The 13,723-nt window shown below is 45.6% G+C and overlaps 1 protein-coding gene across 1 annotated transcript; it reads left to right on the top strand.

Moving 5' to 3' along the window:
• The first annotated feature begins 9,540 nt into the window (after positions 1 to 9,540).
• LOC146820866 (general transcription factor II-I repeat domain-containing protein 2-like) lies at positions 9,541 to 11,427 on the top strand. Its single transcript, XM_085609755.1, has 2 exons — positions 9,541 to 11,052; positions 11,236 to 11,427. The coding sequence occupies exons 1-2, from the start codon at positions 9,541 to 9,543 to the stop codon at positions 11,425 to 11,427; spliced, it is 1,704 nt and encodes a 567-aa protein (XP_085465881.1).
• The last annotated feature ends 2,296 nt before the right edge of the window (positions 11,428 to 13,723 follow it).

Raw genomic sequence — 13,723 nt, 5'->3', positions numbered from 1 at the left:
AGAGAAACTAAAATCCAAAAGCAGCGGTCAACTCCCTTAGCATAGTCTGGTCACAGTAAGACCATCATTTCTCTAGTAGGGTATGCCTCCACCCATTGGGAAAACAGACAAACCACCACCAATATGTTATGGAGCCCATTATCCGGGCATCTCCACAACATCAAGTTGTATGAGACAAAGGAGACATCTGATCTCCTTATGTATACTTGTGTGAGGACTTGGGTTCTCCTTTCTGCATCCAGATGCTCATAAGTGGGACACCTGGGACATAATTCTGCTACAAACAAACAGAAACTGGGGTTAAAAAAACATATGTGCATAAGAGATGAGCCATAACATTGCAGCCTATGTGGGTAGCACCATGGAAATAATATGGCATAGGAAGTTAAATTGTTATGTGCCCAGGTTAGGCCCATGTAGTGAAGCTGCTTATTTCTTACGTTGTCCACTTTTTCACAAATAACATTTATACCATGACGTTTTCCACATGTTTGCGTGCACAACAATGTTGGATTAGTTTCTCTGAAACTATTTCATTTATACATCTAGCTTCGCACAACATTATCACAATATCTCGAACATCATGTACAATGCCCTTCTATGCCCTATGAACAAATGTTGTTCTATCTTCATCCACGGTGCAACAGTGCTATCTACATATCGATAGCATTACTAAACTATACGCATATCACAAGGCTGCTTTCTATTATAAATCAAGCGCATCCCAAAAGATTAGTAGAGGACGCACTTCAGCTGACACCAAGGGTCCCTGCATGGTGAGACTTCACCACGCAGCGGTCTGACATCTCCGTTAGGGGGTGTCCAGTTCATAACCAAGTCTGGCTCCTATATTCTCTCCTGCCAGGTAATGGGGTTGGATCATCCCTTGAGGGGATTCTTGGCTTTACACCTGCACACACTCTATGTGCACTTAGAGCAGGGTTTTGCATAGAAGGAGTATGCCTGATTACTGCCTTGTTATATACCTGCATATATACATTGTTTTAGCATCATGGTAGAATTGTATCTACTATTTATGCTTTTGGTGCTTGTAATCACTTTCGTCTGCTTCTGGCTACTGATTATTGCAGCACATGTATTCTATACAAGAATAAAGCTGGTTCAATAAATATATTGAAAACGTTCCATTGTGTATTCTCTGTATATTTCTCTGAGCACAAGTACGCATTAGTGACTGAGTAAAAGGTCCTGATCTGTTTCCACGATCCTTGGGGTGGCAGGGGTGTCATGATTGGTGGTTGCCAGAAACCATTTGCTCCCTGGTAAGGTTAGTGGGGCTTACGGTGGCACTGTGAGCTAGCTGGTCTCTAGGCCAACATGTCCTGTGGGGTGCCAAGAATCAGTCTAGGCACCTCACCTAAAGTTTATGTTGTCCAACAAATTTGCATATCCTACGGATTAGTAGGAACTACATGACATGGCGCCTCCAACGTTGGTTGTGTTCTTATTTAAAGGCCTATCTAAGTAGTTCAGTTGCGCTTTTCTGAGCCCTACTCACCTCCAAACTGGGGACATCCTTGGTGGGAAGAAAAATCCGCCTCATCTAAGTAGGTATACCCTATGTATTGGCTGTAGGTTATTCAAGCTTGTAGGGTAAAAATTCTCCCTCATTGTGCTAACCCTATCTCCATAAATTCATTTAATTAATTTCCTTTTTATGTCTCGCCTAGGCAGCGCTTGCGCTGTCTCGTTGAGACATGCAGTATATACTTTAGTGAGTGGAAGACCACCTCTTTTTAAATAGTTGTTTTCATTTGTTGTCCAGTGTGCCTTTCAAACCTTCTGTAGTTGGTATTGGTTAATAGTGTTTTAAGTCCCTCCTTTTGGGCTCTTAGCCATGCCTATGGCTATTGGCCCCTTTACTTGTATTAGGGGCGTTGTTTTGGTTGTTGGACTTTTTTATTTGAAGCACGTGATGCTGGAGTCCCTCCCAGGCACAGACACATTTTCTTCATGTCTCGCCCCCTGCCCTCCCGTTCACACTTTCTACAACTGCTGCTCATGCAATGTGCCACCCCTCCCCCCTCCCTCACTCTCCCGTTCGCGCCTTCTACAAATGCGCCGCCCCCCTCCCCCGCTCTCCCGTTTGTGCCTTCTACAAATGCGCCGCCCCCTCCCCCACTCTCCCGTTCGTGCCTTCTACAAATGCGCCGCCCCTCCCCCGCTCTCCCGTTCGTGCCTTCTACAAATGCGCCGCCCCCTCCCCCGCTCTCCTGTTGGTGCCCTCTACAAATGCACCGCCCCACCCCCACTCTCCCGTTCGTGCCTTCTACAAATGTGCCGCCCTCTCCCCCGCTCTCCTGTTCATGCCTTATACAAAAGCGTCACCCCATGCTACTATTGTAGTGAAACTTGCTGAAAAATCATGACAGGGTAGTTGGAATTTGTTTCTACTGCATCGTTTACTGATATTATCGAGGTGCAATCGCAGATAAACAGTACTTCATGCCCCAATTAGGATGTCCTGGGGTATATCCAGTCCAAGATCTCACATTGTTTCCTTCAAAATACCATTCTAAGATGGCCGCTGTATTCGCTCAGTACTGGGTTGCCTCAGTTCCTTTTCCGCGGCGGCGCACGCATAACACAACAAATGGGGCGTGCATTTGGGGGCCAGCGCGCTCCGATGTCGCAGCGTGCCCAGCCAATCAAGGATGGCCTGAACAGATGCCGCCAAGCTCAGTTTCTTGCAGTTGACTGGCTGCAAGGACAGTCTGGGAGGAAGCCGCAAAAGGACTGAGAGCTGGGGCTTCACGCGCGGGAGAGGGGGCTCGGAGCGAGGCGCACTCCTACATTTACTGACAAGGCAACGTGCCGCCGCTGCCTAGAGATAACAGGTGCTTTAACGCCGGCCTACCACGGTGGACAGCAGCCTCCACACCACCAGTTGAGTGCAAAGCGGGGTGAGTGCTCCCTGCTGTTGACAATAAGGGTTGTGTTTGCGCGTTACACGGGAGCAGCTGGATGTCTCCATTGCTGGGGTCCGGAGGATGTGCAGGGAAGGAGATTGGTTCTGAATGTGTTATGGGTCGGGTCTTATGTGTACTTGCTAGACTGTGGATTTTTGGCAGGGCGCAGGCCCTCTGTAGATATGCGCTGCCTGTATATGAATGGATAGTTTAAAGTGATTGTTCTTGGTCTACTGTTGAATGGACCACGTCTTCTTGGGTCTGACTGCAGGGGTGGGGCTGCCCACACTCCTGGCACAGCTGTCCACCCAGGGTAGCTGAAACGCAGAGGGGTCGGTGGCAGCAGATGTTTGGTGCACTGTTGCCGTGTCCTGTGACATCAGGGGGAGGTGGCGTTGTGCGCTTTGTGGGGAGCTCTCCAGAAGCAGATCGTTAGAGGAGCATTTGCTACGTAGGTGGAGCGCCATGGCAAGGCAATAGAGAATTTGCATGGAGCAGTGATTCAAGGGTGCAGGTCGGTGTACCCTTCCTGTCATATGCATAAGGTATGATGATAGCGGGTGGTGCAACCTTTTCGGAGGTGAACTTGCATGTTAAGGCTGATAGCCAGTGTTGCAAAAAATACTGAGCTCCGATCATTGGAGTTGGCTTTCCCTGTCTCAGTTTTAGGAGAGCCCTGCAAGCTGAACCTCCTGGACAGCTGCTCTTGACCCCAAATGTCCCACAACCTTACTCCGAGTGACGGGCCAGTATCCCGGCGCAGGTTCCCAGTGGTGCACGGGGGCAGGTGATTCCGAGGGTGGCCGCTCCTACTTGCTTGTCTGTGGGTGTACGTAGCAAGAGTTGCGGTGCCAGGCGGGGCGCGGGTATGTGTGAGGGGGAGGAGGTAACATGGCTGCCCGATCTGATTGTTTTTGTTTCGATGACCGGGGCCGCCCTGCAGAGCGGATTACATGTAAATGATCTGTCTTTGCTGCCGGGGTCTCCCTAGGGTCCGGGCTGTGATCGGTCATCGATGGCGACATTGTTTGGCTCCAAAGTCACCAGTGTTCACTCTGCACAGTCCCAACTCCTAATCTCCAATTCTATCTCCCCAATTCACAATCTTTGCGATGCAGTCATTGAGTCAAGCCAGACCATACCTGCCGTGTCACGCAGTTTGGTGCTTTCTTTCCCTCCATGTTAAAAAACAGTAGATGTTTCAGCCCCAGGCTAATGTGCTGCATAGCTAAATACATATAAGGTCCCAAAGGCGAGACCGATGCTTGGCAAATGCTTGTTCTTTTAGCAATGACTGAACTAGGAGAGGACATTGAAGAACAAGCAGTTAGATTAAATATTACAGAAAATTGCAGACATGCAGTTGCTATGAAATTATTACATTATGGCCTCCCGGCAACAGGTGAAGACATTACCTTCGTGGACGAGGCACATAAAGCATTCATAACTGAAGTATTCTATTCTTGGGTTAAATGCACACACACAATTGTTTCACTCTTTCATTGAAGATGAAACACCAGAGGAATACTTTCCCTATGTGGACATAGAAATTCAGTTAACTTACCAAGAACATAAAAATTGGTTTAAAGGCACCCTCCCCCATAATGTAATAAATGTGAGACTCAGTCCCCTCAGTAAAGAAGGAGAGACTTGGCTGGGCCTCGCTGCTTATACACCACATCCTAATCTTGATGATTTTGATGCAGCAGAAATTAAAACACTCTACAAAGATCTAGTAAAATTTACAGAAACCTCACACAGTACATTATGAAAACACTCACAGCTAACCCTACATGGATGGCTCAGGCTACACAACCTCAATTGGCTGCTAGGGGTATCAGCCCTTAAACGCTGAGTTATATTATGGGAAAGGTTCCCACTGCTCAGGATCTAATTTCCTTCCAGTCAACTTGAACCCTTTTTCCCCCACACAGGACAGCAGGACTAATACAGTATATTAGCAATTTGCTTGCCGATGGGGATGGCTGCCCCAGAGGAAGATTCTGCTACGTGGGGGACAGTCTTCACTGCAGTTTATACCAGAACTCATGGTACCCCCTCAATAGCAGTTTTACCTGAGGGATTGAAACAAGCACAGAATGAGTTCAGGACAGGACCTGCTCTTGCCTTGGAGATGAAACTAATGGCCAATTTTGCCACAGTATCAACAATCATGTTAAGTAGCATAAAGCGGGAAGCAGCAGCTTTGGCTTTACACCAACACCTGAGGGAATTCAATCCTGCGCAGCAGGAGTGGGAATTGCCTATATTTATTGAAAAAACCTAGAGATAATTTGGGAATCAGACCTGAGTTGCCACAGGTTAAGAGTAATTCTGAAAATGGATAGCTCTAAGTGAGCACACAATACTTCCAAGAAGAAATGGGACAATAAACAAAAACATTAACAAAACAAAACACAATCACAGGTTGGGTCTCCTCAACAGGAAACTACTGAGAAAAAATAAAATTTGAGAAACTGTGACAATATTGGAAAGCCTGAAAGGTCTCAGGATACTGATACACATTCCTCTCGCTCCTTTCAGGATTCATCCGATACATGTTCGGCGAGAGGTTGATGCTCAGAGCTCAGATCAGAAGAGCATATGAAGCCGAAAAGGGAAACACATCATACTTCAGATTACATCCTTAAAGAGGACAAACCGAAGACTCAAAAACTCAATTAAAAATAAAGAAAGCAGCAGGGATTAAACCATGACATGCCCAGACTACTGAGGAGTCTGCTTCTGAACGAGGAATGGGCAATGATGATGCTTGACAGCGTGACAGAAGACACAATAGCTCGCCAGGACCTGATTGATTATCGGGTGGTAGTAGCACTGAATGAGCATATCACAGTGGAAACACATGATACAAGGGTAAGTGTCCCACATCATTTATACAAAATAATGCTCCAAATGGAGGGGGACATACCCAGGAACATCAAAGCTCTCTTTTGGGAGAACCTGGCATAAGATTACGACATTCTTTGGGCTGAAAAGGATTGGCCACCTGAGTTCATAATGGAGTGCTGACTGGGAGAAATGGGAATTTTACCTTCTTTCTCTGACCTCGTTCCAGAACCAGTTAAACATTCATACGCCAAGGAGTGGGCATTAGTGCTAGCTCCTGCACTTTATCAAAATCATGTTGGGTGGGATGATGAGTCTCCTCATCACAAAATGCCATTAAAATCAGTTCCTCAACCCCAGGGACAATACCCAATGAAGTATTAAGCTAAAAAACAAGTTAGAGAAATCCTAGAACAACTTGAATTCCAAGGGATACTAGAAAATTGCACCTCATCCATGAATAACCCATTGTTTCCCATAAAGAAACCGGACAATTCGTACCATGTAGTCTTAGACTACAGACATTTGAACACTTCCACACGCATATTTGCAGTACAAAATGTACATAGTGCTGAACTAATGAATAACATTGTGCAGAAGAAATAAAAAACAGTATTAGATGTCTCAAATGGATTATTCTGCCAGAATATAGCTTCTGGAAGCAGATATTTGACAGCATTTTCAGTGCCTGGCTTACAGTGTCAATTTAGCCATTTATCTCAATGGTATAAGAACAGCCATGAGCTGGCCTCAATCATGGTAACAGAGTTAAAGAAGAGGCATTGTCCTATGTAGATGATATTAATCTGACAGACAACGAGTTAGAGGAATGCTTGGCTAGATACAGATTTGATTCTATAGTACAACCAAAAGCATTCCTGCAGTAAGAATAAGAATATCCTCTGCCAAATGAAATAATGCCTCTAGATCAGCGTTACTCATAGTACGGCCCGCGGGCCAGTGGCGGCCCGCCCGGCCTTCATTGGCGGCCCGCGGACCATGTTCGAATCATACACTATGCTGGTATGCCCTTCCTTGGAGTAAACAAGGAAGATGGCCGCAGGAGCAAACGTTGTGAATACGCTTGCATACGTATTCACAATGTTTCCTCCTGCGGCCATCTTCCCTGTTTACTGCTTGCCTGCGATTCGCCTGCCTGCCTCTCTGACGTCACACCTGGACCCGGCGCGAAGCTCAGGCCCTTTAAAAGTCAGCTGTAACTAGCGCTAGTTACAGCTGACTTTTAAAGGCCCTTTGGTGAGCTTCCTGTTGACGACGTCGTCCTTCCAGCCCGGAGTACCTTCGCAGCAGCCTGGTGTCGTCGTCCTTCCAGTCCGGAGTACCTTCGCAGCAGCCTGGTGTCGTCGTCCTTCCAGCCCGGAGTACCTTCGCAGCAGCCTGGTGTCGTCGTCCTTCCAGCCCGGAGTACCTTCGCAGCAGCCTGGTGTCGTCGTCCTTCCAGCCCGGAGTACCTTCGCAGCAGCCTGGTGTCGTCCTTCCAGCCCGCAGCCCCGGAGAACCTTCGCAGCCGCCTGGTGTCCGGAAAAGCGTCTCTTCGCCTGAACTGGTATGTTTTTGTTTGTACGCACAAAATAGTTGTTTTGACCACTGCCGGGCCCCGCAGTCTGTCTAGTTATCAGCTTGCTGCATGTAGCCCCGTCATGATTGGTGGCGGCGCAAAACGCCATGTAGAGTAGGGGGGAGGAAGTGTCTTACTGCGCTGGGGACACATCAGCGTCACTGGGGGGCTGTGAGTCTTGTTCTGCGATGTCTGGTGGTGTGAGCGTTTTGAGAAGATCATCCCAGGCCTGCACAATCGTGTGTTTGCGCAATCCCGCAGTTTCCTCCTTGTGCAGCGTGGCGCTCTCGGCTTGTTGTTTTGACCACTGCCGGGCCCCGCAGTTGCTTACTGCCACTAATTCCCATCAACCATCGCCCTGCTGCACGTTCACCCCACTCCGCTCTTCTAGAGATGGAAGACGATTGCCAATCGCAATACCTTTTATTTGTGTTCTTGGACCGGAATAATTAATAGTGAATGAAACCCATCTGTTTTTTTTTTCGTTACCTAGCTGATGGCGCAGGGGGTGCTTCTCTATTAGTGGTTTACTAAATTGTCTCTCACATAGTACTGTTCTTGAAACTATTCTAGGGTTTGGGGAAAGTGCAATATTTTAATGATTATCACAGTCAAGTGAAGGGCAGTTTCTGATATGTTGGGAGCTAGTTTGTGTGCGAATCAACTTTTAATGTGAAGTATAGTTGTCCTTGTACCGGAAAATACATTTTCGGATTGGTGAGCTGCTCTGGGTGGGCTGACCATCGACGTGTGTTTGGAGCAAACAGTAATCATACTATTTCATGTTATTTGCATTTGTATATCAACAACTACCATCACAATAGCATTGGGCCCCCTTTTGCAGTAATCTGGGGAGGCCATCGATCTCTCGCATGTTGGCACATGATTATGAGGTTAGCAGAGAGTATGTTATGATATTTAGTTTAGAACTGGATTGTTTATTAGCAGGACAGTAAATTGTGTTCGCTCTGAAGATCTTTTTAGTTCCTTTTGTGTATGGCTGGGTGCGCCAAAAGGACCTTTACAATCTCTTTCTTTTCTTTGGATTGTGTGGTCAATTATTGTTCACGTTAATCAGTAGTAAAGTGTCCTCTAACATGATTCACAATCCTGGTAGGTAATTATGCTGTGATGCGTTTTAGGGCATGGTAAGTTGAGGCTGAATTTTCCACGGTGTATGTTGTGTGACAGTGCTGCTTGTTTGGCAGCCCTTTGCTAACCACATGGCTTTCATGTTTTGTGCATATGAGGATGTAAGGTCAGTTGTAAATCTCAGAGCTCTAAATGTGACCCTTTTTGGCCTCCTCCCTATCCCCTCGTCAGTTCACCAGAAAGGCCAAGAACTGGATGAGTCACACCTTTGTGACCCACTACCAGGCACCGCGAAAAACACGCACTGCCTTCAGACATTAAAATACATTGACAAATTGGGATACGTGTCCCAAATACGCTTCAAAGTGCTATCAGAAGCCATTTGTCTCTCAGCCGTGCAGTTTCTGTCATCAGCGCTTTCCCTCCCCTTTTCCACAAAAGCAGTGCAAACATAAACAGCAAAATATCCTATTATGTGAGATTTGGTTGGCTCTGTTTTAAAGTAGCTTTGCGCGTGAACAAATTTGCACGAAGTAGGGGCATTGATTGATGGCGGTTGATTGATCGGGTTCGGCCTCAAGCATAGATACCAGCTGGCATATAGGCCAAAGTTAAGCTACAATGTTTTGTTAAAATTGTCCCCACCTGAAACCAGGGCCCTCCCCTTGCCCACTGCAGGTGCCTGCGTTCTACCTCATGGTCACAGGGTCAAATCCCGGCGGGTCCTGCCCTTCATGCATCTGAGGTCGATAAAATGAGTTGGGTAGCAACAAACATCTGTTATTTAGCGCCAAGATACCTGCGCGTGAACGTGTGCTTTTAAATACGTGTCTGGGCATGCCATTTATTTCAAATCCCTATTGAGTGACATGTGCAGGTTTACCCATTATGTTGTATGTTTAAACAAAACATTACTTTGATGTTGCTCACAGATCTGTTGCGCGAAGTGGTGTTGGTCCATCGGTCGTGACGCAGTATCGGTCGTGGAGTGTGTCGGTCTACCAGTCGTAGGGTGCTGTCGGGCGCAAAATCCGAATCCAGGTCCGTGTTACTTATTGTGTAGTAACAAAGTAGCTGGAGAGCTCCGCAATGGCCTACAGTCCAGTTTCCAAGCCTTGCAAACGACCCAGATCGATCCAGAGTGAACACAGGACCTTCCAGGAAGCATGGGAAGAAGAGTACTTGTTTGTGGAATGGCCAAAAGAAAAAGCCACTTGTTTGCTTTGCAAAGAGAAAGTAAATGTGCTTAAGAGATATAATCTGGAACGGCACTACAAAACGCGGCACTCTGGATACACTGCAAACTATCCACTGAACTCCAAACTGCGTTCTGCGAAGGTGGCATCACTAAAGGAAGCACTTGTATCCCAACAAAAGCTCTTTCTGTGCCAGATGAAAGAATCCGAGGCAGTAACCGAGGCATCCTTCCAAATTTGCTACTTACTTGCCAAACATAAAAAGCCATTTACAGAAGCAGAGCTGGTTAAGAAGTGTTTTCTCTCGGCAGCAGACATTTTATTTGCCAACTATCCTAATAAAGCAAACATTATGAAGGAAATAGGTGCATTGCAACTGTCAGATTCCACATGCACACGTCGCATCGAGTCAATGGGTGACAATGTTCTAGAGCAGGTCATCAATGCAGTCAAGCTGTCCCCTTTCTTTAGCATTGCTGTGGATGAGTCAACAGATGTAGGTGATGTGGCACAGTTAATGATTTGGGTGAGGTATTTGGAACAAGGAATCATTCCAAAGGAAGAGCTACTCTGCCTTTTGCCATTGCATGGTCACACAAGAGGAGAGGATGTATTGGCCAGCATGTGTAATTTCTTTGATACTCATCACCTGCCATTGAACAATCTTGTAAGTGTCACTACAGATGGGGCACCCTCCATGATTGGACATGAGAAGGGCTTTGTATCTCTGTTAAGGAAAAAACTTCAATCATCCACTTTAATTGATTATCATTGTATAATCCATCAGGAAGCATTATGCGCCAAAATAAAACAAGGGCAACTAAATGAGGTTATGAAGCAAGTCGTTAAAATTGTTAATTATATTCGAGCGAAAGCACTCAACCACAGACTTTTTAAATCATTGCTGAGGGATGCGGAAAGTGAATATGCAGATCTGTTGTTGCATACTGAGGTTAGGTGGTTGAGCAAAGGTAGAGTGCTAGAAAGATTTATTAGTTTGCTTCCTGAAATTGAACAATTTGGAATCAGCCGAGGGCAGTCCTTCCCAGAATTATATGACTTGCAATGGCTCACCATGCTCCATTTTCTGTGTGACATCTTCTCACATTTCAACACACTCAATCTGGCACTTCAAGGTAGACAGAAACTTGTGTCCTCAATGATGAGTGCCATATACTCCTTCGAAAGTAAACTCGAGCTGTTCCGAGAGCAGATGAACGATGGGGATCTCACACACTTTCCTAAGTTGCAGGCTTTAACACAGAGGGTTGAAAAAGCTCAGGAAATGTTGTCCAGTCTCAATCTGTGTACTTATCTGGAGGAAGTGTCTGGGGACATTAAGAGGAGATTTTCGCAGTTCAGAGTTCTCACCCCACTTTTCAGACTTGTAGAAAATCCATGGATGGTTAGTGCAAGGAATCTTGAAGCTGTTGAACTTCTTGGTTTGAAAAGGGCACAAGCTGAGATGGAACTAATTGACATGCAATTCAGCTCTGTGCTCGAGTCCTCTTTCTTGGGGAAGGAACCAGAAGATTTCTGGAAAAGTGTGCCACCTGAGAAATTCCCTATTCTTTTTACCTTGGCACAGAGAATACTTTGCATGTTTGGCTCCACATTTGTATGCGAGTATTCCTTTTCTACAATGGGTGCTATAAAAAACAAACTAAGAAACAAACTGACTGATGCACATCTGGATCACCTCATGAGACTTGCACTCTCTGAAAAGGTTCCAGAATACAAGAAGTTAATTGCGGACATGAAATGTAAAATTAGTGGATAAACTCTGTGCCTTGGGAAAGACTTTTCCCCATCATGTTTGCCTTTGTACTTGCTGTTCTACTTTCACTAAATGCCTTCAAATAAAAATGTATTATCAAAATGTGCTCTTTGTAGTTGCATCTGATTGTGAAATACAGCATTGCCTAATCATGTTTTGGAAGTTTTTTTTTTTTTACTCTAGCTCCGCCCCCCACTGATCCCGCCCCCACTGATCCCGCCCCCACTGACTCCACCCCTACCAGTGCGGCCCTCGGCCACTAACCACACTGTAATTTTGGCCCCCGACAGAAAGTTTGTGAGTACCCCTGGATTAGACGAAGAACTTGAAGAAATATCTCTGAACTCGGATCTGATAATTTGATGTGTGTTTGTTGACCTTTCAGTGGTGCACCTTTGCTTATGATAGAAATTGTTAAATTCCAGTATTGGACAGCACTGTGACAGTGGGTGCGCTAACTGTGTGCACACACAGCCTTGGGTACTTCCCAATACATGCATGATAATTAGGGATAACAGGTCAGGGGCTAGTCCTTTGTAAGGTTCCACTGTCTTCGCTTGTCTTCCTCAGGATTCACGAAGATCATGTGATCTGGAAACAAAGAGATATTATTGGAGAAGACAGTTTTCACTAATCGTCAAAGGAAGTTCCTACCCATTCCTCTCTTCTTAAATCATCCAATTGATATCTGGATCATTCTTTGGAGCTGTACTTTACTACTAGTGCAGAACTATACTTAGGGATTTATTTTTTTATTTTTTCCATCCAAAATGGCAACAGGAGGCAGTGACCAGTAGGAGGTTCCACAGCAATCAGAGAAGCAGGAGCAGGGGAAACATCAGGAATACTCTGGTGATGAAGGTCCAGCCCCAAAATGCAAAGTATAGTCTGGGATTTCTTCACAATTGCATCATGGGAATCTAAAACAGTAGCAAAGTTTGTCAAATGCAGCTTTTTAAATAAGATCTTTTCAAGGGGCACAGCCAAAAAGTATTCTTGTGGTATAGCAAGCATGCTGTATCACACTAAAACCTACCACAAGAAAAACCTAAAGAGGGCACAAAAGGAGAGAGCTGCAGAGGGACAATTGACCTCTAGGATTGCACCACCTGCTCATGGAGAGAGAGTGGCTGTAGAAGTGGAAATACGATGGCCAGAAATGTACTCCGAGTTAAGATGCATTGGGACTTATTGACTTGAGTGCAACACTACCCTAACAACTGGTGGGCATTATGTTGATGTCATTTTGGAGACAGAAATGCAACAAACCTGCTAATTTTCTTACAATTAACTATAGTTTTTCCACGGCTTATGTGTTTGTTGTTAGAATTTTTGTTCCCACTCATTGCCATTTTGCTTAAAAAAACACAAAAAATACAACAAGGTTAAGAAAATAACAAATCTATAAAAGACAGTTCCAGAAAAAGAAGAAAAAAAGTTTTTTGTCAGAACTGCCATACATGTTATGCTATGTTATTCGAGATTTGTTAAGCGCACGGGCACCCAGAGGTTTCATGGCGCTGATGGTGAGAAAGGAAGGTAAACAGTGACCTAACCGTGCGCTTGCTTGAATAACCAGGTCTTCAGTGCGCCCCTGAATTCCGTCAGATTAGTGCATCTCCGGAGTGACAGAGGAAAAGAGTTCCAGATCTTTGGGGCCAAATAAGCAAATCGGCACCCGCCAAAACGTTTCTTTTTAAAAGAGGGCAAGGTGAGAAGGGACAAATAGGCAGAGCGGAGATTACGAGTTGGTTCATGTTTATTTATGAGATGGTTAATAAATTTAGGGCTTTTTCCAAGGAGAGCCTTAAAGGTCAAGCAGCCCACTTTAAAAGTTATCCGTTGGGCTATAGGTAGCCAATGAAGAGTGGCCAACAGCGATTTCGCCGAGCTCCTGCCGTTACTTTTAAAAATTAGTCTGGCCGCCTGATTTTACACGATTTGCAGACGTTTAGACAGAGTCAAAGGGAGGCCTAAATAGATGTAGTTTGAGAAATCTAGGCGGGAGAGGACCAAAGCGATTACCACCTGAATAAGGGCAGAGTGCGTGAGCAGATGAGCAATTTTCTTAATCTTCCGTAGCTGGAAGAAACTTGATGAGATCACCGTTCCCACCTGACTTTCCAGTGAGAGATCAAGATTGAGGGTGATTCCGAGGCTTTTCACCGAGATAGAGGGAAGCGGAGGAGATCCCATTGATGATGGCCAGAAGTAAGGGCCCCAGCTTGTTGCACTTATACCCGGAAGTACCAGCTCGGTCTTACCAGGGTTGAGTTTAAGGTGATTCACTTCCATCCAC

Source organism: Triturus cristatus, chromosome 6, assembly GCF_964204655.1.
Source record: "Triturus cristatus chromosome 6, aTriCri1.1, whole genome shotgun sequence".
In the NCBI taxonomy this organism is placed as follows: Eukaryota; Metazoa; Chordata; class Amphibia; order Caudata; family Salamandridae; genus Triturus; species Triturus cristatus.
The sequence above is the reverse complement of the archived record's forward strand: the minus strand, read 5'-3'. Positions and strand labels throughout refer to the sequence as shown.